This window comes from Megascapheus bottae, chromosome 17 (assembly GCF_031878675.1).
Source record: "Megascapheus bottae isolate mThoBot1 chromosome 17, mThoBot2.hap1, whole genome shotgun sequence".
NCBI classification, from domain to species: Eukaryota; Metazoa; Chordata; class Mammalia; order Rodentia; family Geomyidae; genus Megascapheus; species Megascapheus bottae.
Window position 1 is genome coordinate 32,583,769 of NC_143525.1, and position 21,438 is coordinate 32,605,206.

Genomic DNA, 21,438 nt, shown 5'->3' on the forward strand with positions numbered 1-21,438 from the left:
TCAGTACCACATAGACAGAAAAAGCCAGAAGTAGCACTTTGGCTCAAGTAGTAGAGTGCTAGCCTTGAGCAAAAAAAGCTCAAGGACAGTGCCCAGGCCCTGAGTTCAAGCTGAAGATGGTGGCCGTGGGTGGAAAAGGGGGAGAGGACACTGAGAGTTGACTAGTTAAGAGGCAAAATATAATGTACTTGTTACCTGACTTATGTAACTGCAACCCTGTATATCACCTTTACAATAATAATTAAAACATTTTTACTGGAGTTTGGCCTAGTGGTAGAATGGTAGCATGCAAGAAGACCCAGGTTCAATTCCTCGGTATCACATACATAGAAAAGGCCGGAAGTGGTGCTGTGGCTCAAGTGGTAAAGCTCTAGACTTGAGAAAGCCTAAGGACAAGGCTCAGGCTCTGAGTTCAAGCCAGGACTGGAAAAAATAAATAAATTAATTAATTAATTTAAGCCAAGTGCTTGTTGCTCATACCTGTAATCCTAGCTACTTAGGATGCTGAGCTCTGAAGACTGCAGTTTAAAGCCAGTCAGAGCAGAAAACAGTGGGACCCTTATCTTCAATTAAGCACTTAAAACTGGAAGTGTCTCTGTGGCTCAAGTGGTAAAGTGTTTGCCTTGAGCACAAAGAGGCTCAGTTACACTGCCCAGAACCTGAATTCAAGCCCCACAACTGAAAAAAAAAAATTTTTTTAAAGAGTCAAAATATAGGGGCCGGGAGTTTGGCCTAGTGGTAGAGTGCTTGCCTAGCATGCACAAAGACCCAGATTCGATTCCTCGGTACCACATACATAGAAAAAAAAAAAGCCAAAAGTGGTGCTGTGGCTCAAGTGGTAGAGCTCTAGCCTTGAGAAAACCCAAGGACAGTGCCCAGGCCCTGAGTTCAAGACCCAGGCCTGTCCAAAGAGTCAAAGTGTATTTTTTCTTCCAGTACTGGGGCTTGTACTCTATCATTTGAGCCACACCTCTACTTCCAGCTTTTTACTAATTAGAGATAGGAATCTCTTAGATTATTCAGCCCAGAATAGCTCTGAACCATGACACTCAGATCTCAGGGCATGACACTCAGATCTCTCCACCTTTATGAAGAGTTTATTCCAGGCCCTGCCAATTTTACCATAGCCTGTAAGACCCATCCATGGAATTACTGAAAGTCTGGGAGAGCTGTTGCTACAGATGATACTTAGGGGTGCGTAGACTGCAACTATTGCCTTTTGAGAGTCTGAGAAAAATACAACTCTATGCAGAGAGAAATACGATGCCCCTCTGCCCACACACATGGAATTCTGCATTGGCCTGAAGCCCACCTCTAAGCAGGAAGAGGGGAATGAGGACATTTGTGTTGTGGTGGCCTGGAGACAGGGCCAGGCCAGGAGGGGTTAATGTTCCTTGTCCTGGCAGGAGATCTGCAGGTAGGGCCTCTCAGGTCGGGAGGGAGATTCTGGGAGGGGGATTCTGGATCCCTCATTCAGTGCCAGTGTGTGGTGGAGCACTGGGACTTGAGACTTGAGGAGAGGGAAGCAGACAGCCTGGGAACTGGTCGGCCAACCAGTCTAACCAGGGATTGGTTTCGATTCAGGGAGTTCAAAGGAGCAGAGATGCCCGGCCTGCCACAGGAAAAGCAGCCCTTAACTCTTTGTTATGCCCTGGGGCAACATCCTGACGGTGGTCCCAATGGAAAGGAAGCTGAGCCTCTTCACAGAAGGAAATGGGTAGGGGTCATTTTGATGGTGGCTGGGTGCACAATTAGATATTAGAGAATGGGGGCACTGAGAGAGGCTTTAGTGTTCTTGTACCCCACCCCACCCCCAGCCTTCCCTTGGGATCTGTCCTCCAGCCTGGAGGTCCCAGGAGGACCCTGGCTTCTGGGTGGACAGAGGCCGAAGGGATTGGATTTCTGGGGTGATGAATATTCATTAGTCTGAGGCAGGCCTCTGCTTCTGTTTACTTAGCCGGGAGGGGCTGGGTTTCAGGTTCACCTTGACTCCGGGAGCCGCACACAGCAGGTACCTGCTCTTGCACCTGTTTCTCTTGCACCTGACGTGCAGCTGCTCTACCCACCTCTCCCGGCTGAACCTGGCCTGCGTGGCACCTTGGGGGCAATTTCTCCTCCCCCAGGCTCACGTTCCCAAGGCAGCTTCTGCATCCAACTCCTTCTCTAGGGAAGGTCTCGCCTCCAGCTCGCAGCAGTCAGGATTTACAGGTACAGGGCTGATGGTGGGGAAAACCACAGCATGGTTCTCAATCAGGGTTCCAGTTTTGCCCCCACAGCTGACCATCCCTGTGGGGTGGGAGACCCCAGGCATCTCCTCCATCCAGATTCACCCTTGTGGACGAGAGTCCTTACCAATGGCCAACGGGGCTTCTGCTGAGAAAGTTTTACTCTTAACTTTTACTGAGCTCCAGTTCATTCCCCTGGACCTCCCCCACCCCCTGGCCCCCACCAGGCTGGACCATTTATCTTCTTTGAAGCATCTCTCTGTTCCTACCCATGGTACCCCAGTCTTATCCAGGGCTTTGCAGAGGAAAAGGAAGACAATCTCAAGAAGCACAAGCTAGCTTGATTCCTTTCCTGCACCCCCACCTCAGTCAATGGTTAACTTCTCCCAGCTCAGAAGGGGTCTGGCCCTGTCTGGTCAGAACCCTTTAGGAGAGCTCACAGAATATATTTGGGAGTGGTGGGGATCTGTCCCCCACTGGAAGCCTGTCATGGGAGGGGGTGGCTGCCCCATGGGTAAGGACTGTTATGGGCCCCAGAGCTATACAAACAGCAGTTACAGAACTGGCACCCTCAGGGTTTGATTTCTATCACTCAAGAATTGCATGGCGGGGCCGGGAGTTTGGCCTAGTGGTAGAGTGCTTGCCTAGCATGCATGAAGACCCGGGTTCGATTCCTCGGTACCATATACATAGCAAAAAGCTGGAAGTGGTGCTGAGGCTCAAGGGGTAGAGCTCTAGCCTTGAGAAAGTCCAAGGACAGTGCTCAGGCCCTGAGCCCAAGCCCAGGACTGGCAAAAAAAAAAAAAAAGAATTGCATGGCTCCAGAGCAACTCCCCAGCCTCCAACCTTCAACCTTCCAACCTTCAGCATGGCCTGTTCAGGGCTTGGCATAAACTGTAAGTTTTACAGAGGTCAAAAAAAAAATGCAGAATCTGTATGAAACCTCAAGTTCTCCCTCTGTGCGCCCTCTTCATCCCCCCTCCATGCCCTTTCCAAGTCTCTTCTGGCCTTCTGTGATTGGACATGGGCACATGGCTGGAGATAATTTGTTTTTTGTTTAATGTTTTTAAACGTTGGAGATCTGGGAACTTTGATATATCACCTTTTCAGAATATCAGATTTTACACTGGCTTCCCTCCCCCTCCCTTTTTTTTTTTTTTTTTGCCAGTCCGGGGGCTTGAACTCAGGGCCTGGGCACTGTCCCTGAGATTCTTTTACTCAAGGCTAGCACTCTACCACTCGAGCCACATCACCACTTGCGGCTCTTTCTGTGTATGTAGTACTGAAGAATCAAACCCAGGGCTTCATGCATGCTAGGCAAGCTCTCTACCACCAAGCCACATTCCCAGCCCTACACTTTTATACCCACGATTTAGAGATTCCTATAGCTGGGTTACTATATACAATACAGTCTAATCTATCTATTTATCTATCTATATCTATCTATATATACATACATATATGATATTTTGTTAATTTGGATTTCCATATATTAGGCTTGCCTTAAGGGCCAAAACCTGCTTTGGGGCTCAGTTGTCCTCCAGGACAGAGGGACAGAAAGACTCAAAAGGGAGCATCCTAGAAAACCTAGGGCTACAGATCCAGAACATGAGGGTTTGGTACAAGGCCCCAAGGTAGGGGACAAGGCTATTTCTGTTGCTATGGTTTCCTAACAAGTTCCTTGTGACCTGTATCTGCTTTTATTCCAAGGAGATTTGGGCCCTGCGGAAGCTAACTTGAAATATGGCAACCACTAAACCAGGTGTATTTTAACGGGCAAAGGCAGAAGCTACTTTCTTACATGGGGCTGGAAGTGGATTGATTAGAATAGGTTTAGGAACGGGATCTTCTGAATCAACACCAATGCCCTAGTAACTCCAGATGGGCACTGGGGAGGGGGTGAAGGGTAAGGGGCAGGGATGACAACGCTGGTAAAGCAGTGGCTAGGGCACCCATAGACTAAGAGAGCAATCTGTCCTTTCTTTCTTACCCTCCTACAACAACTTCCAGAAATCCATTTTGGAACATCAAGTTCTGTGCAAGGAGGTGCTAAGCCCAGGCGGGGCATGCTGCCAAGGCAAGCTTCTTAGGCTGTCCCTCCAAGCACTCACCTCTCCAGATGCCTGCAAGTATTTCCCTCCCCCTCTTCTCCACACTCCAAGTGCCAGCTCTACTAGGTCTCCCCTTGGCTTCTGCTGCTACTGGAGTCTAACTGAAGGGGCAGAGCAGGCAACATGGGGTCTGTTTCCTGGACCCCAAATGGGAAGGAGTCCTCTCCTTGCATGTTCTAGTAAAAAAGATATGAACAGGGGCTTGGAGTTTGGCCTAGTGGTTAAAGTGCTTGCCTAGCATGCACGAAGACCCAGGTTCGATTCCTTGGTACCATATATATAGAAAAAGCCAGAAGTGGTGCTGAGGCTCAAGTGGTAGAGCTCTAGCCTTGAGAAAGTCCAAGGACAGTGCTCAGACTGTCAAAAAAAAAAAAAAAAGATATGAACAGGGACGACCAGGATGATAGAGATTCACGCCAAGCCTCAATCAGAATCATACTTTTGTTTCTCCTGAATTTGATACACTCTTAAAATTCAATTTGTCACCTAAAAATATCTGTACTCATTACGGCAAGTCTGGAAATCAGAAAAACAGAGGGGAGAAAAACAGCATTCTGTATTCCTTCAACAAAAGATAGCCATTAATAATTGCTTGGAATATTTCTTTCTGGGCTTTTCATAAAACCCAGTGATGAGGGGCCAGGGGCTCACCCCTGTGATCCTAGGTACTCAGGAGGCTGAGGTTTGGAGATCAAGGTTTGATGCCAGTCCAGGCAAGAAAGACCAGAAGCCGTTTATCTCCAATTAACCAGCAAAAAGCCAGAAATGGAGCTGTGGTTTGAGTGGTATAACCATGAGCAAAAAAAGTTGAGGGACAGTGTCCAGGCCCTGAATTAAAACCCCAAGATCCACACACACAAAAAGCAAAAACCAGGGCCTGGAGTTTGGCCTAGTGGTGGAGTGCTTGCCTAGCATGCACGAAGACCCAGGTTCAATTCCTCGGTACCACATACATAGAAAAAAGCCGGAAGTGGTGCTGAGGCTTAAGTGGTAGAGCTCTAGCCTTGAGAAAGACCAAGGACAGTGCTCAGGCCCTGAGCTCAAGCCCAGAACTGGCAAAAAAAAAAAAAAAAAAACCCAACAAAAAAAACAAAAGCAAAAACTACCTGATGAGCATGAGGTTTTTTTGTTTCTTTGATGTTAAGAATTGAACACAGGACCTTGTGCATGCTAAGCAAATGCTCTATCTGAGCTATGCCCAAACCAACCATTAGCATTTATTTATATATTTTGTTGGTGTGGGACTTGAACTCAGGGCCTGAGCCCTGTCTCTGAGCTCTTTTCCTCAAGGTCAGTGCTCTTCCCCTTTGAGCTACAGTTCTGTTACCAGTTTTCCAGTGGTTAATTGGTGATAAGAATCTTTTAGGGAATAAATGGGGACCATGACATGAGAAAGGGTATCAATGTATGTGAAGTAATGCACCTTCCATCTGGTGAATATAATGTAACCCTTCTATTAATTACAATAAAAAATATATGAAAAAAAAGAATGTCTTAGGGACTTTAATTCCAAGCTAAATTTTAATTGTCAAAGAAATGTACTTGGATGGATGGGAATGTGGCTTAGTGGTAGAGGGCTTGCCTAGAATGCATGAAACCCTGGGTTCAATTCCTCACTACCACATAAACAGAAAAAGCTAGAAATGGTGCTGTGGTTCAAGTGGTAGAGTGCTAGCATTGAGCAAAAGAAACTCAGGCACACTGCCCACGTCCTAAGTTCAAGCCCCAGGACTGGCAAAACCCAAAAAGCAACAAAAAAGAAGGTTCAGCCCTGAGGCCAGGAGTTTGGCCTAGTGGTTAAAGTGCTTGCCTAGCATGCATGAAGACCCGGGTTCGATTCCTCAGTACCACATATAGAAAAAAGCCAGAAGTGGTGCTGAGGCTCAAGTGGTAGAGCTCTAGCCTTGAGAAAGTCCAAGGACAGTGCTCAGGCCCTGAGCTCAAGCCCAGGACTGGCAAAAAAAAAAAAAAAAGAAGGTTCAGCCCTTCATGGCAATGAGAAAACAATGGAACTGCTCATATCATGGCTTACAGGAAGTAGAGCATCCAGCATCAGCTTTTTTGTTTGCTCTTCTTGGTAGAGAAGTTTCAACCTAGGATTTTGTGTAGGTTAGGCAGGTGCTTTATCCCTTGAACCATTCCCTCAACCCTTTTTGCTTGTTATTTTATGAATATGTCCTGCTTGGCCTGGACTGTGATCCTCCCCCATTTGTACCGTCTATATAGCTGATAGGCACATATAATCCACCACACCCCATTTTTATTTGTTGAGATAGGGTCTCCCACACATTTTACTTGGACTGGCCTGGAGCCATGAAGTTTATAATCTCTGTGTCCAAAGTAACTAGGTTTACAGGAGTGAGCTACAACACCCAATTTATAAGCTTAATTTAAAAGTTGCTGATACAGGGCTGGGAGTCTGGCCTAGTGTTGAGTGCTTATCTAGCATGCATGAAGACCCAGATTAGATTCCACATACATAGAAAAAAGCTGGAATGGCATCATGGCTCAAATGGTAGAGCTCTAGCCTTGAGAAAGTCCAAGGACAGTGTTCAGGCCCTCAGTTCAACCCCCAGGACTGGCAAAAAGAAAAAAAAAATTTCTGAGACAGTTTCATGAATGAGCAACCATTTGTCTATACAAAGTCCAAGGACAGTGTTCAGGCCCTCAGTTCAACCCCCAGGACTGGCAAAAAGAAAAAAAAATCGCTGAGACAGTTTCATGAATGAGCAACCATTTGTCTATACAGCTTTCTGGTGTCTGCTGGCGCCTGCACCCTCATGGTCACAGCTTCCATCTAGTAGGAATCATTCTGCTTAGTGATTTGACTTCTCCAGTTCACTGTCCTCTGCCTCGGTCATAAACTCGGGTGTCAATGGAGCCAGCAACCCCACCTCTCAGAACTCCTATTTGCTCATAAACATCTTTGTGAAAGGTGAGGCCTGTAGGGCCTGAAGCACCTTCTTAGGGAGGTGAGACAGCATGTCAGGACACCACTGCATTGTGCACTCCCATGGAAGGTGCCACTTACGATGCCATGACAGTTAGGCATCTGAGCTCCATGTACCTTCCAGACCTTTAGCTCTTCTTCCTTGTGGCAGCTTGGTGGGGCAGAGGGGGCCATTACTTTCTTAATAATTCCTGCCATTATTTGAGGTTTTACTTTGCCAACCTTGTCTACCTCTCTGAGCAGGTACCAATGGTTGAGCTCAATGTCAAGGTTAGAGGGATGGATGAGGAAAGTGAGGTGATTAGGAGGCTAGACAAGACCCAGGACTTCCCAGCCCTTCCTCTTAGCAAATGCTCCCCAGTACTCAGCTCTGTGTGTCATCGCTGCAGGAAATTTCAAATAGCTTGGAGTATCACAAGTTCTATTTTTTTTTTCTGGCCTCAAACTTAGGATCCTCCTTCCTTAGCCTCCTAAATCTCAGTTCCATCAGTCCTGCCTCTGTTAATTTTGTAAATGTGCATAAAATGGCAGTGGGTGTTTCTGTCTGTAAGAACTGTCAATAGTTTGCCCATCCCAGATAGCAGTGGGAGGGGCTTATCAAAACCCTGGTTGCTAGGTGACCTGGTAAGATATTCTCTACACTGCAGCTCCCAGAGCCCCAAAAGCTCCCTCTAATTCTGCAGGGCCCTGGGATATGGTCTCTTGGCCTGGTTCAGAAGCATCTCTGTTGATGTTTTCTTGGGATCTTTTCCCCAGACCCTTTGAAAGCATTGTATCACAGACTCCTTCCCTGAATCCTGAATGTAAGGTTTATTCTGCCCTACCTTCAACTCTTTATTTTTAAAATTGTTATGCCTCCAGACCTACATGCTGTCCTTTAGCTTTTTTTTTAACTTAAGGCTAGCACTCTACCATTTGAGCCTCACATCTAGCTTTTTGTTGGTTCATTGGAAATAAACCTCAATCCTCAGATCTCAGCCTTTTGAGTAACTGGGATTAAAGATGTGAGTCACCCAGCGGCCTGGCTTAGCCTGTGATTATGAATGAGCCTCAAGAAGGCCAGTTCAAGGCCCCTACCAGCTTTACCCACTAACCTGTGTCTTCCCACTGCAGGAAGCCCCGCCTCACCTTCGGGAACAGCATGACTGAAGTTGGTTGGTGGAAGCTGACCTTTCTCCGGAAAAAAAAATCCACTCCCAAGGTTCTCTACGAGATCCCAGACACCTATGCCCAAACAGAGGGAGGAGCCGAGGCCCCACGACCCGAGGCCGGAAGCCCCACCAGCGACTTTAACACCCGCTTGGAGAAGATTGTGGACAAGAACACAAAAGGCAAGCATGTGAAAGTCTCCAATTCCGGCCGCTTCAAGGAGAAGAAAAAAGTTCGAACCATGCTGGCTGAGACGCCCAGCCTCTTTGATGATCCAGAAGATAAAGGACAGTGAAGGAGGGCCCAGGAAGCTGCTAGCACCCCCTGCTCCCTGTCACCAGCCGGCCTGAGACAGAAGCTCGCCACCCTGGCCTCTTTGGTCATAGATAACGTCATGGGAGGGTTGTTGATCCCTGCTGGCAGGAAATGTCTGGTTCTTAGGTTTGTATTTATGTGCCCTGGCTTTGTGTTAAGGCCTGGGCAATGCCAGGTTCCTCCCCTTTTCCCCTGACCACAGTACAAACACATTCCAGTTCAGGATGGAAGCTACCATCCAGGAGAGAAAGGCAGGGTCAGGAGGGAGGTGACATGGCCTGGAGGGAAGAGAGTGCCAGGCAGGACTCCACCTTCTCTCTGGGCCTAGGGTCAAGGGTGTTTGAATTGCTGCTTGCTACTTCACCTCCTCTACCTGTAACTGCTCCCTGGACCAATCCTAGAGAGGCACATTTTCTAGAAGCCACGTGATGGTGGTTTCCTTGGTGCCCGAGGTGGAGACGTTGAACTTGAGTTCACCTCTTCCCAGAAGGGGTAAACTTCCTGGAACTTTGCCCCAGGTGTGGACTCCGGGCTCACTGGGGCTGCTGCAGGCCAGACCAGAAATTCCCTCAAGTTCTCTGCCTTGGCTGCTAGAGTCATTCTCTCAAAGGCTCCCTCCCACCCCAAAAGAGGGATAAGGGTGTGTGTGTTGGGAGGGGGGCGGTTTCCTCTGGCAAGAGGTAAACACAGTCAGTTTTGCCTTCTTCCTTCTCTCTGTAGTCTTCAAGACAGATCAGCCCCACAGTGCGTCCTGGAGGCTGGAAGTTATGTTCAAAAAGTAACTGTAGGACTCTCTTTTTATAATAAATGATGCTTGTAAAAGCCCAGGACCTATCAAAGCTCTCATCTTACATTTATGACCCTGTCTTTGTCTCTCTCCATGTAGTGAAGTAATGAAGTGGATATTTTTTTTTTTTGTCGGTCATGGGACTTGAACTCTGGGCCTGGGTGCTATCCCTGAGCTCTTCAGCTCAAGGCTACTGCCCTACCTCTGGAGCCACAGCACTACTTCTGGTTTTCTAGAAGTTAATTGGAGGTAAGTCTCATGGACGTTAGTGCCTGGGCTGGCTTTGAATGACGATCCTCAGATCTTGGCCTCCTGAGTAGCTAGGCACCCCACCTCAAGTGGATCTTTGTGTTCCTTCAAACGTCAAGAAGGGTCCTAGATGGGATCATGTTGGAGCTGGGTTGCTGCCTCCACGATCAAGCTAGGCTTGGGATGAAGAGGGATAGAGGAGGAGTCTGTTACAGCTCAGCGGCCAGTTCATGGCAACAGAATTTACCAGGAGATCCAAGAGGGCGAAGGCTTTGGCAACTGACTCCAAAGTCTCAGTGATTTGGTTTGGGATTAGGATATAAATTCTGGCTGTATTCCTTTAGTAGCTGGGCAATCTTGGGGACTTTTTTTTTCAAGCCCAATCCCAGGGCTTGAACTCAGGGCTTGGACACTGTTCCTGAGTTTCTCTTGCTCAAGGCTAGCATTCTACCATTTGAGCTACAGTGCCACTTCTGGCTTTTTCTGATTATGTGGTGCTGAGGAATCGAACCCAGGACTTCATACATGCTAGGCAAGCACTCTACCACTAGGCCAAACTCCTGGCCCCTTGGGGATGTATTTTTAAGACCAGTCTAAAACTCATGGTAGAATGCCTGCCCAGCAAAGCATGAAGTCCTGAGTTCAAATCCCAGTAGCATCCACAAATTAAAATAAAAGACGACTCTGGCACTCCGGCGGCTCATACCTGTAATCCTAGCTACTCAGGAGGCTGAGATCTGAAGACTGTAGTTCAAAGACAGCCCAGGCAGAGAAGTCTATGAGCTCTAATCTCCACCAGAAAATCAGAAGTGGCACTGTGGCTCAAAGTGGTAGAGTGCTAGCCTTGACCTAAAGAGCTGAAGGACAATGCCCAGCTGCCAAGCTCAAGCCCCAAGACTGACAAAAAATAAAATAAAACAAAGACTACTTTGAAGTTAGGTATGGTGATGCATGTTTGTAATCCCAGTCTCAGGAAGGATGAGGCTAGAGGTTGGCGAATTCCTGGAAACTTTGTCTCAAAAGGAATGGGGAGTGGGGGAGGGGATGAAGATAGGATAGGAAAAGTCCTGTAACTCTCAGTTCCCATATCCCAGAAAGGAGGCTACAGTAAGAGCTATTTTGCAGGAAGAGGCCCCAAAAGTTCATCTTACAGACAATGCTCAATTAAAAATCAGTAATGTCTTCTTCTTCTTCTCCTCCGGTCCTGGGGCTTGAACTCGGGGCCTTGGGCACCGTCCTTGAGCTTTCTCAAGGCTAGTGCTCTACCACTTAAGCCATAGCACCACTTCTGGCTTTATCTGTGCATGTGATACTGAGGAATCAAACCCAGGACTTTGTGCATGCTAAGCAAGCACTCTACCACTAGGCTACATTCCCAGCCAGTTTTCTACTTCTCTTTTTTGGTGGGTCATGGGGCTTGAACTCTGGGCCTGGGTGCTGTCCCAGAGCTCTTTAGCTCAAGGCTATCACCCTACCCTTTAGCCAAATCCCTACTTCCCATTTTCTAGTGATTAATTGGAGATAAGAGCCTCACAGTCTTTAGTGCCTGGGCTGGCTTTGAACCTTTGAACCAGATCTCAGCTCCTGAGTAGCTAGGATTATAGGCATGAGGCACCGCGCCCAACTCAGTTTTATTACAGAATACCACAGAACCCACAGCTTCAGAGTAAAAACAAGATGAGAACTTCCTTCGTATAGTATCAGATTTAGCTCTCCCTCAAACCATAAGACCTAGAAGGTCTGGAAAAAAAAAAAAGGCAAAATCTGTGGTAAGAACAGGGAGAAACCAAGATGGTCACTAAACAATGTGGCCCTGCCGGCTGCCAGGCCACCCCACCCTGGGGAGCTAACTGTTTCTGGTCAAGTCCATTGCCAAAACAAACATCTGTACAAGGAGGCCTTTGTTAGGTGACTTGCTGAGGCCAGGGGAAACTCGGCGTATGTCAGAAGCAGACCAGAGGCTGGAGGGACTAAAGCTCAGTGATCTGCCTTCCTCGAAGCCTCTTCATTCTCTACTACAGAGAACTTCCTAGGGTCTCACTATTCACTCGGGAAAGCCTCACATGGAGAAGCACACATCATACCTTCCCAAAATGTGAAGCCCTGCTCACTACTAACTCCATTAAAGTGTTTACAAACCTGCTGCATTTCTCCTTTAATCCTCTCATCGCCTAGTCAGAAGTTGCCATTCTCCCCAATTTTCAAATGTGTTAGTGGAGGCTCAGGGAGGTTGGATTGGACACTTTAGATGAGGTGCTGGCATTGACAGAGCTGGGTTCAAGTCGGAGCTAGTCTGTGCACATGACCCCTCCCCCTGGCCCCCCCCAGCCCCCCAATACCTCCCGCTGTAGTCACTCCTGCTGGAGGTGTGGGAAATTGAGGCTCAGAAAGGGAGCAAGGGCTGGGAATGTGACTTAGTGGTAGAGTGCTTGTCTAGCATGAATGAAGCCCTGGGTTTGATTCCTCAGTACCACATACACAGAAGAAGCTGAAATGGTGCTGTGGTTCTAGTGGTAGAGTGCTAATCCTGAGCAAAAGAAGTTCAGAGACAGTGTCCAGGCCCTGAGTTCAAGCCCCAGGGATGACACCAAAAAAAGAAAGGAACAGGTCAATCACCTACAGAAGGGAAGTGGAGATAAGAAAGTCCTATCTGGGCCTTGTTCCTGAGAAATGAGCCTCATCCAAGAATGTTTTACAGCACAGAGACAAAGGCAGAAAGTCAACCAGGCTCGAGGCTGTGTTGCCTAGGTGTACACAGCAGACCTCCCACAGCAGCAGGTGAAGGTTGGCCCTGGGCACCAGCCTGTATTCTAACCCAGTGTCTTGCCACTTCCTCCAATAGCACAATTACTCCTCTGAGTTTAAGGGCTCCTCTGCCCTTTGCAGGCTGCATGCCGCAGCCCCAAAGCAATCCCTGTCAAAAAAGAAAAAAAACACAACTTTTCTCCAGGGAGATTGCACGTACACGCAGCTGGCGACTGGGCAGCCTGGAAGTCAGAGCAAGGCAGCTGCAAGTCTTCAGGAGATATGAGGAGGAGAAGGAACCACCAAGAGCTTAAATATGTGCAGGAGCCATGAGAAGCTATGGATTACTGACCACAGTTTCACTGGGCTGCTGCCCAAGAGGAGGAAGGGGGAGGCAGAGGAGGCCGGTTGGAACTGGCCTCCCCTGCCCAGAGGAGGCTGACCCTGGGCAGTGAGCGCCCCCTGCTGGACACCCCCTGCTGGACACCCAGTGAGCAGTGAGGAAACAGAAGGAAAGTCCTATAACATTCCCCAACTTCCCTCGCTCCCTCAGGTTGGGCAGGAAGACCAGATCCCGTGACACATTCATATCACACATGGCTGGTTTTTATTACACACTCACATGGTGACTGATGGACAGAGCCATGAAAAGGAACAGCTGAGACCAGGCTCCAAGCTAGAGGACACACAGCCACCATGACACAGATGGGGTGCAGTGTTTCTCCATACCCACTCACCCACATGTCACACCGAAAGTCACAACACAAAACAGCCCACAACAGAAAAAAGCAAGGCCTAGGTAAGGGCCTCAGGAGAGATGTCTTTTCTTTCCTCTCAGGCTTAACTGGAGGTCCACGGCTTCTGAGGACCCCTGGCAATAAGAGACTGAAGCACACACACACCCGTACAGTCAAAATCACAGTGTATCAGGCTCAGGTTCAAGGCCAACCAGTACAAATAGTTCTCAGCTCCTGGCTGAGTCACAGCAAATATTGACTAACCTGGCCTCTGCTCCATAGTCAGTAGACTACTTGCTTATCTGCAGCCACCTGACCCCTTCTCTGGTGAGAACTATGCAGGGAGAACACCAGTGCAGTCCAGCACAGACTTAATATTCAAAGAATGACACACTGAGAGTAGGAGGTGGAGCTGGTTTTTGAAGTTGGAGACAGAGCATCTATTCTTTTGGGATCTCATAAGAATGCAGACTTAATCTGGGGTAGGCCCAAACATCTGTGTGTGTACGTGCGCGCGTGCGCGCACATATGTGTGTGTGTGTGTGTGTGTGTGTGTGTGTGTGTGTGGCCCATGTGCCAGTAGTGGGGCCTGAACCTTTTACTTGCTCAGTTTTTTTTTTCCTCTAGGGCTGATGTTCTACCAGTTGAGTCACAATTCTACTTCTGGCTTTTAGCTGATTATTTGGAGATCAGAGTCTCTTGGATTTGTCTGTCTGGACTTGTCAACCTGGAATGGCTTCAAAAAGAACTGAGATCTGAAGATCTCAGCTTTCAGAGGAGCTAGGATTATAGGCATGACCCACCTGCACCTACCTGGATCTGCATTTTTAACAGATTCCCTAAGTAACATTGGCCAGGCCCAGGATAAGCAGCAAAGATTTCAGATCACAATACCGAGGCTGCACCCAGGTCAGTTAATCATTGGTAATTCCAGTGTGCATGAAATCCAGGCCTGGTCTGAGCTATAAATTTCTTTAATTAATTATTATAGCCAGGTACGATAGCTCATGCCTATAATCCTAGCTACTCAAGAGGCTGAGATCTGAGGATTGCAGTTCAAAGCCAGCCCGGGCACTAAGGTCAGTGAGACTCTCATCTCCAATTAATCACCAGAACACTGGAAGTGGCACTGTGGCTCAAGGGATAGAACAGTAGCCTTGAGCTGAAGAGCTCAGGTACAGCGCCCAGGCCCAGAGTTCAAGCCCCATGACAGACAAAAATAATCATGATAATAATTATTATTTTGTGTGTGCTGGTTTGGGGGCTTGAATTCAGGGCCAAGGCACTGTCCCTGAGCTTTTGTGTTTTTGTTTTGCCAGTCCTGGGCTTGAACCACTTGAGCCACAGCACCACTCCCAGCCTTTTCTGTGTATGTGGTACAAAAGAATTGAACCCAGGGCTTTGGGCATGCTAGGCAAGCACTCTACCACTAGGCCATGCTCCCAGCCCTGTCCCTGCGCCTTTCATGCCTCAGACTAGTGCTCTACCACTTGAACCACAGCTTTACCTCCAGTTACTTGGTAGTTAATTGAGATAAGAGTTTCAGAGATTTCCTGCCTGGGCTGGCTTTGAACCACAATCCTCAGATCTCTGGCTTATGATGTCATTTTATATTAAAATGATACAATACATATATTTGTATATACAATCACACATACAGTTTTCACAAAGAACATGGATGGTAGTTGGCTTATTGATACCAGCACGAAATGAACCTTATCTGCAAAGTTCCAGACTGGCTAAGATTGAATACTGACAGTGGTGGAACATTCACTACCAAAAAGCTCCTTCACTCTTAGGCAGGCCCTCAGAGGAACTTGTTTGAGATCATGTCCATGTCACACAACCCTCTCTTAATGCCTCTCCAGAATCAAGGTGCGAGTCTTTCATAGAGCCAGTCGTCTTCACCACGGTGAGTCATGGGCTTCAAAGTGGAATCTCCACCTGGGAGGCCCCGCCGGAAGACAATGCGATCATGCAGGCGGTTGGTTTGGCCTTGCCAGAATTCTATCACCTGGGGGTACAGGATATAGCCACCCCTACAAGGAGAAGTAAAGGTTTACTTTCTCCCTTCATTCTTGAATCCCTCATCCTGGGAAGCAAGTTGCTGGGGTGCATCTAGAGAGGCCTGTCCTGAGATCTGTAATCCCCACACAGGGGCTTGGTAGCCCCTTCAGAAAAGAACCAGGCATCACTCACCAATATTTTGGCATAGGCACCTCTTGTTCCTGGTAGAGCTGCTTCAGCTCTTCATTTTTCTTTCTCAGGTACTGTTAAGGAGGAGGAGAGAAGGGAAGATGAGACTCAGTGATTCATTTGAAGAGATTAAGAACGTATGATAGCCAAGCATCAGTGGCTCTTATTTGTAATCCTAGCAACTCAGGAGGCTGAAATCTGATGATCAAGGTGCAAAGCCAGACGAAGCAGCAAAGTCCATGAGACTCTTGTCCCCACCCCCCCAACCTGGGGTTGTAGGGCTTGAACTTGGGGCCTAAGCACTGTCTGTGAGCTCTTTTGCTCAGGGCTAGTACTCTACCACTTGAGCTATAGTGCCACTTCTGGTTTTCTGGTTGTTCATTGGAGATAAGAGGCTGGTGGATTCTTCCTGCCTGGGGCTGGCTTTGAACTGTGATCCTCACACTTCAGCCTCCTGAGTAGCTAGGATAACAGGCATGAGCCACTAGAGTCCTGAGTCTCTTACCTCTAACCATCAAAAAGGTGGATGTATTGGGGTAGCGCTGCCTAGGGGTAGCGCTGCCTAGTGGCAGCGTGTTTACCTAACATGCATAAAGCCAAGTTTGATTCCTTGGTACAACTCCACAGAAAAAGCTGGAAGTGATGCTGTGGCTCAAGTGGTAGAGCATTAGCCTTGAGGAAGCTTAAAGATAGTACTCAGGTCCTGAGTTCAAGCCCCAGTATAGGTAACACTCACACACACACACACACACACACACACACACACACACACACACACACGTGTTCTGAGCCATGTACTAGGCCAAGTAGAATGGAACATTAGACAGTCAACAGGAGAGGCCTTCCTCCCTCCCCCCCCCCCCCCCCCCGCCTCACCCCTCCCCCCCGCCCCGCCCCCTTTCCTGCCCTCCTTACCCAGATCATCCTCTTCTCTTTGCCAGAGCATGAAGGTCCTGGCATTCCCAAGGACAGCACCTGGGGATGAGTCTAGGTCCCCATTACCTGGAGGACTACACCAAAGTCCACTCACCTCCCGATCAGGGATCACAGAGCTCTGGTGGCTGACCACAGCCCCGATCTGGCTGCTCTTGGGGCGGGAGTGGAAGTAGCACTTGGCCTCCTCCTCAGGCAGCTTCTTCACGAGCCCCTCCACACGAACCTGCCCAGGGGTGATCCAGGTGAGTGGTGCCCAACGCTGTCACCAGTCCTTGTAACCAACGTCCCAAGTGGTCCTGGGAATACTCACTCACCTGGCGGTTCAGGGGCTCCCAGTAGAAGACAAGAGAGGCAAAGGGATTAGAGTCCTAGAAATGAAAGAGAAGCCTTAGACAGCAATCAGGGCTGGAAGATGCTGTGTCTGGCCTGCAAAGGCAGGCAGAGATCTGTGAGGCACAGGCCCTCAGAAGCTGCCCTCACTGTGATATCTTGCCTACTACTTGAGCCATACACTTACTTCCAGCTTTTTTTGTCGTTGTTGTCAGTCCTGGGCCTTGAACTCAGGGCCTGGGCACTATCCTTGGACTTTCTTGAGGCTAGAGCTCTACCACTTGAGTCTCAGCACCACTTCCGGCTTTTTTCTATGTATGTGGTACCGAGGAATCGAACCCGGGTCTTCATGCATGCTAGGCAAGCACTCTACCACTAGGCCAAACTCCCAGCCTTGCTCAGATTTTTTTTTTTTTTTTTTAAGAAATGAACATGTGGCTGGCATAAATTAAGGGGGGGGCTACTCATTTTGAATTCATTCATGGAATGTATATACATCCCATTTTTATCCAATCTAGGAAAGGTACTAGGGATAAAACAAGTCAAAAGAAAGACAGTATCTACACCCTCAAAGCTTATTATGCAACAAAAGAGACAAATCTCAATCACATTGTCCCATAAAAACAATCGCAGTCCTAGCGGGGAAGGTGGCTCACACCTGTAATCCTAGCTACTCAGGAGGCTGAGATCTGAGGATCAAAGTTCAAAGCCAGCCCAGGTACAAAAGGACCTGAGACTCTTATTCCAATTAACCTCTAGAAAAATGGGAAGTGGGGTTGACTCAAGGGTAGGGAGGTAGCCTTGAGCAGAAGAGCTCAGGGACAGGCCTGAGCCCTGTTCAAGTCCTATGATCCACAAAAAAAAAAAAAAAAGAACAAAAGATAAACGCAGTCCTAACTTGGAGAAGAAAAAAGGCAGAAGGAAAAGTTGCAAGCTGAAACAACAAGCAAACAGCACCCAGGGGTGGCTCATTACCAGAAGGCTTCCATAAGGAGGCAAGACATGCTTTGAGACCTAAAAAAACAGGAGTTAATCAGGAATTTATCATATCAGAGGGGTGGGGATGGTTCTTCCACTAAGGCAATGAAAGCAAGGACAAGTACAAAGGCCAGGAGGCAGGGAGGGAGCTGAGCAGAGAGAAAAGTGGATAGGAAAGAGACAGGAGAAGGTCATGCAGGCGAGGATGAAGCTGGGTCCTGCAGAGGTCTCTGAAGATGTACGTTGAACTCTCACCAGCTCTTTTCCCTTCCGACTCTCATAGTTAGTGAAGAAACGGAAGCCATCCTTGCCAAAGCCCTTCAACAGCAACATGCGGGCAGAGGGTTTTCCATCTCTGAGGGCACACAGCAGAGCGTATATTAATACCCTCACTTGTCTCCTGCTCCATAGATATCTGAGCAACCCTTCTAGCTGTGCTTCTTACCTGCTCCCCCCCACCCCCAGGCTCTGAGGACTGGTCTTAGAAGTACAGTATAACACGATTGCTTGGGATATTGTTACAACTGTGACCCCCTAAAATCCATGTTGGATCACCTCCCTGTCTCCAGGTGACCGGATTTGGAGGGGAGTAATTAAAGTTAAATGAGGTACCATACAATGCTGTCTATCTCCAAACACAGATGGAAAGGCTAGGTGAGGACACAGAGAAAAAACAAAACAACCCCCCTCCCCCAGTTTGTCTACAGAGGCCTCACCAAACACCATCCCTGACAGAACACTGATCTTGGACTTCTAGCCCCCAGAGTTGTGCAGACGGAACTTAACTCACTCAGTCTATAGTATCTTAGTATTGAAGTACTTTCCTAGGGCAGTCCTAACAAATAAGGTCCTAAGTAGAATCCACAATAAAGGCACCAGCCAATGCTAAGGACCACAAAAAGGGGCTGTTATATCAGGTCCTCTTCCCAGAATCCTGAGAATTCTTATGCCATGGGGGTGGTATAAGAACTCTGCCTTCAAGCCTTGCACTTTAGTGAGGGGAGACAGGAAGAGCTGAATAAAAGATCAGTATGAGAACTGCTTCAAAGGTTCTGTGATTGTCAAATGAATGACAGAGTCAAGCACTAGACTATGTTTTAAGAGGACAGAGCTTCATAGAGCGGCCCCAGGCAATACAACTCTTTTTATTTTTAGCTCCAAGCTAGGGTTTCACCACTGGAGCCAAACCTCTATTTCTGGCTTTAGTTACAGACAGGAATCCTGGGCTGGCCTAAAACTACAATCTTCAGATCTCAGACGCCTGAGTAGCTAGGGTTACAGGGGTGAGCCACCAGTACCCAGGCAAAATGTAGCTCTTGAATGGTAGGTGGGGCATGGGCAGATGGTGATTTGGAGACAAGGGATCGTGATTGGGTATGCTAAGGATAGAGATGTACAAAGCTGTGCATTGTATCATTGAAGGGGATTTAGTGGTCTGGCGCTTGGTTTACTAGTAAGGAATGGTTGACTGAGGCCCAGAGAAATGATTTGCCAAGGACACACATTTTAATAACAGAGCTGGAATCATGAAGTTCACAAGCATTGAGATGAGAGCTTTCTACGTTTGAGACTTCATTAGTTCCCACCTGCACATGGGGCCCAAGGCCTTGCTCACCTGGTACAAGTAGCCAGACACATAGCGTTGGCTTCCCCTATGTCAGGACACTGAACAGCTTCCTCGAACCAGGAAGCAAACTGCTTCATGGGATCCAGAGAAGTCAGATGAGCCTCTTCAAAGGCCTGAGAAGGAAATTTTAATAAACATGTTTTTTGTTTGTTTTTCTTTTTTGTGGGTCATGGGGCTTATACTCGGCCTGGGCCCTGCCCCAGAGCTCTTCAGCTCAAGGCTACCACCGTACCCTTGAGCCACAGCCCCACTTCCTGTTTTCTTGTTTTCTAGAGGTTAATTGGAGATAAGAGCTCAGGCTGGCATTGAACCTTGATCCTCAGATCTCAGCCTCCTGAGTAGCTAAGATTATCGGCATGAGCAACACTGCACCCAGCCACATGAATTTTTTTTTTGTAACGATCAAAGCATTTTCCAAATATTAGCTCCATTACACAATGTTTAGGGTTGGGTTTTTTCTTTAAAAAAAAAAATATATATATATATATATATATATATATATATAAAATCTGTGTCAGAGCCACTTTAAGAACTGATGATAAAAGTTCCATCCCACTTCTCATTAGTTGGTCTGAGATTTAATGAAAGTGTGTGTGTGTGTATATATATATATATATATTCTTTTTTTTTTTTTTTTTTTGCCAATCCTGGGCTTGAACTCAGGGCCTGAGCACTATCCTTAGGCTTTCTCAAGGCTAGAGCTCTACCACTTGAGCCACAGCACCATTTCCATCTTTTTTCTATATATGTGGTGCTGAGGAATCGAATCCCATCTTCGTGCATGTTAGGCAAACACTCTACCACTAGGACAAACTTCTAGCCCTAGTCTATATTAATTTTACTCTGTGCTAGTACTGGTGCTTGAACTCAGGGTCTAGTGCTGTCCCTTAGTGTATTTTGCTCAAGGCTAGCCCACCGCCACTCTTTCTACTCCCTACCCACCTTATGAGGCTCGAACTCAGGGCCTGAGCCACTTTGTACTCAAGGCTACTTTTCTGCCCTAGCTGGCTACAAAGACCCTTAGATCTCAGTCTCCTAAGGATTACAGGCATGAACTAGGGCATCCAGTTGTGCCACTCTTATCACTAATTAACCAGATATGGGGCCTCCATTTCTGGCTTTTAGCTAGTTAGAGATGAGAGGTTTATGTTGTTGTTTTCAGTTTTCTCTGCTCTGGCTAATCTGCTGAGTAGCTAGAATTACAGGCATGAACCACCAACACACCAAGGTTTTTCCCAATGCTGGGGCTAAAACGGGGTTACCTCCAATCCTTATTTATCTTTTTTTTTTTTTTGGTCGGTCGTGGGGCTTGAACTCTGGGCCTGGGCGCTGTCCCTGAGCTCTTCAGCTCAAGGCTATGAGCCACAGCACCACTTCCAGTTTTCTGGTGGTTTTAATTGAAGAGTCCCACGGATTTTTTTGTGCCTGTGCTGGCTTTGAACCATGATCCTCAGATCTCAGCCTCCGGAGTAGCTAGGATTACAGGCGTGAGCTTATTTATCCTTTTACAAGCCGTCTCCCCACCCCCGTTCTGACCACTTCACAGGTGCTTAAGTACGCAGTATCCTGGTGAGGCAGGTGCTATTCCTTCACAGGTGAGAAACTGAGGGAAAAGTAAATTCCAAAGCTGACAGGGTCGGTAAGCGGCTGGATTCCAATCCACAGTCGGTGCCTCTGACGAGGGCGAGCTGCCTCCATCCACGTCTCCTCTAAAATTTTCCCGGGTGGCAGTCTCTGAACCTGTGTCCCCCAATTTCGCCCACTAGGGTGACCCCTAAACCCTCAGCCCCCCCCCCCCCCCCCGCCGCAGATGACTCTGGGACTTCCTTCCCCGCTGCGGTGGCCGCACCTCTTGGTCCCCGCGGTAATTCTTGCGCATCGGTCCCAGGTCCATGGCTGCGCCGCGATAGCTCAGGTGACGGAAGTAGTCCAGCCACCTGGCAGATCTTCCGAACGTCACAGTGACTCCCAGAAGCCTGCACGTCATGGGGGTACTGTCCACGTGATCTGGAGTCGCTAGGCCCTGGGGTTCGGCAGCGCTCGGAACCGATTTCTCACCGGGAAGGATTTGTTAGTGGCCCAACCAAACTCACAAGTTCTAAG

General features: G+C 48.0%; 2 protein-coding genes across 3 annotated transcripts; one reads left to right on the forward strand and one right to left on the reverse strand.

Moving 5' to 3' along the window:
* Positions 1 to 1,624: 1,624 nt before the first annotated feature.
* Positions 1,625 to 9,580, forward strand: Prr15l (proline rich 15 like). 2 transcript variants are annotated; one of them, XM_090350704.1, is made up of 2 exons: positions 1,625 to 1,717; positions 8,400 to 9,580. In XM_090350704.1, exons 1-2 carry the CDS (start codon positions 1,647 to 1,649, stop codon positions 8,728 to 8,730), a joined length of 402 nt encoding a protein of 133 aa, XP_090206830.1. In that variant the 5' UTR covers positions 1,625 to 1,646; the 3' UTR covers positions 8,731 to 9,580. The 2 variants fall into 2 exon arrangements, with proteins under 2 accessions (XP_090206830.1, XP_090206831.1); XM_090350705.1 differs by lacking the exon at positions 1,625 to 1,717 and adding an exon at positions 1,990 to 2,208.
* Positions 9,581 to 14,859: 5,279 nt separating this feature from the next.
* On the reverse strand, positions 14,860 to 21,438 carry Pnpo (pyridoxamine 5'-phosphate oxidase). The gene is made up of 7 exons (XM_090350706.1): positions 21,185 to 21,438; positions 19,324 to 19,448; positions 17,964 to 18,063; positions 16,715 to 16,768; positions 16,495 to 16,623; positions 15,468 to 15,538; positions 14,860 to 15,307 (listed from the first exon to the last, which is right to left on the reverse strand). The coding sequence occupies exons 1-7, from the start codon at positions 21,320 to 21,322 to the stop codon at positions 15,139 to 15,141; spliced, it is 786 nt and encodes a 261-aa protein (XP_090206832.1). The 5' UTR covers positions 21,323 to 21,438; the 3' UTR covers positions 14,860 to 15,138.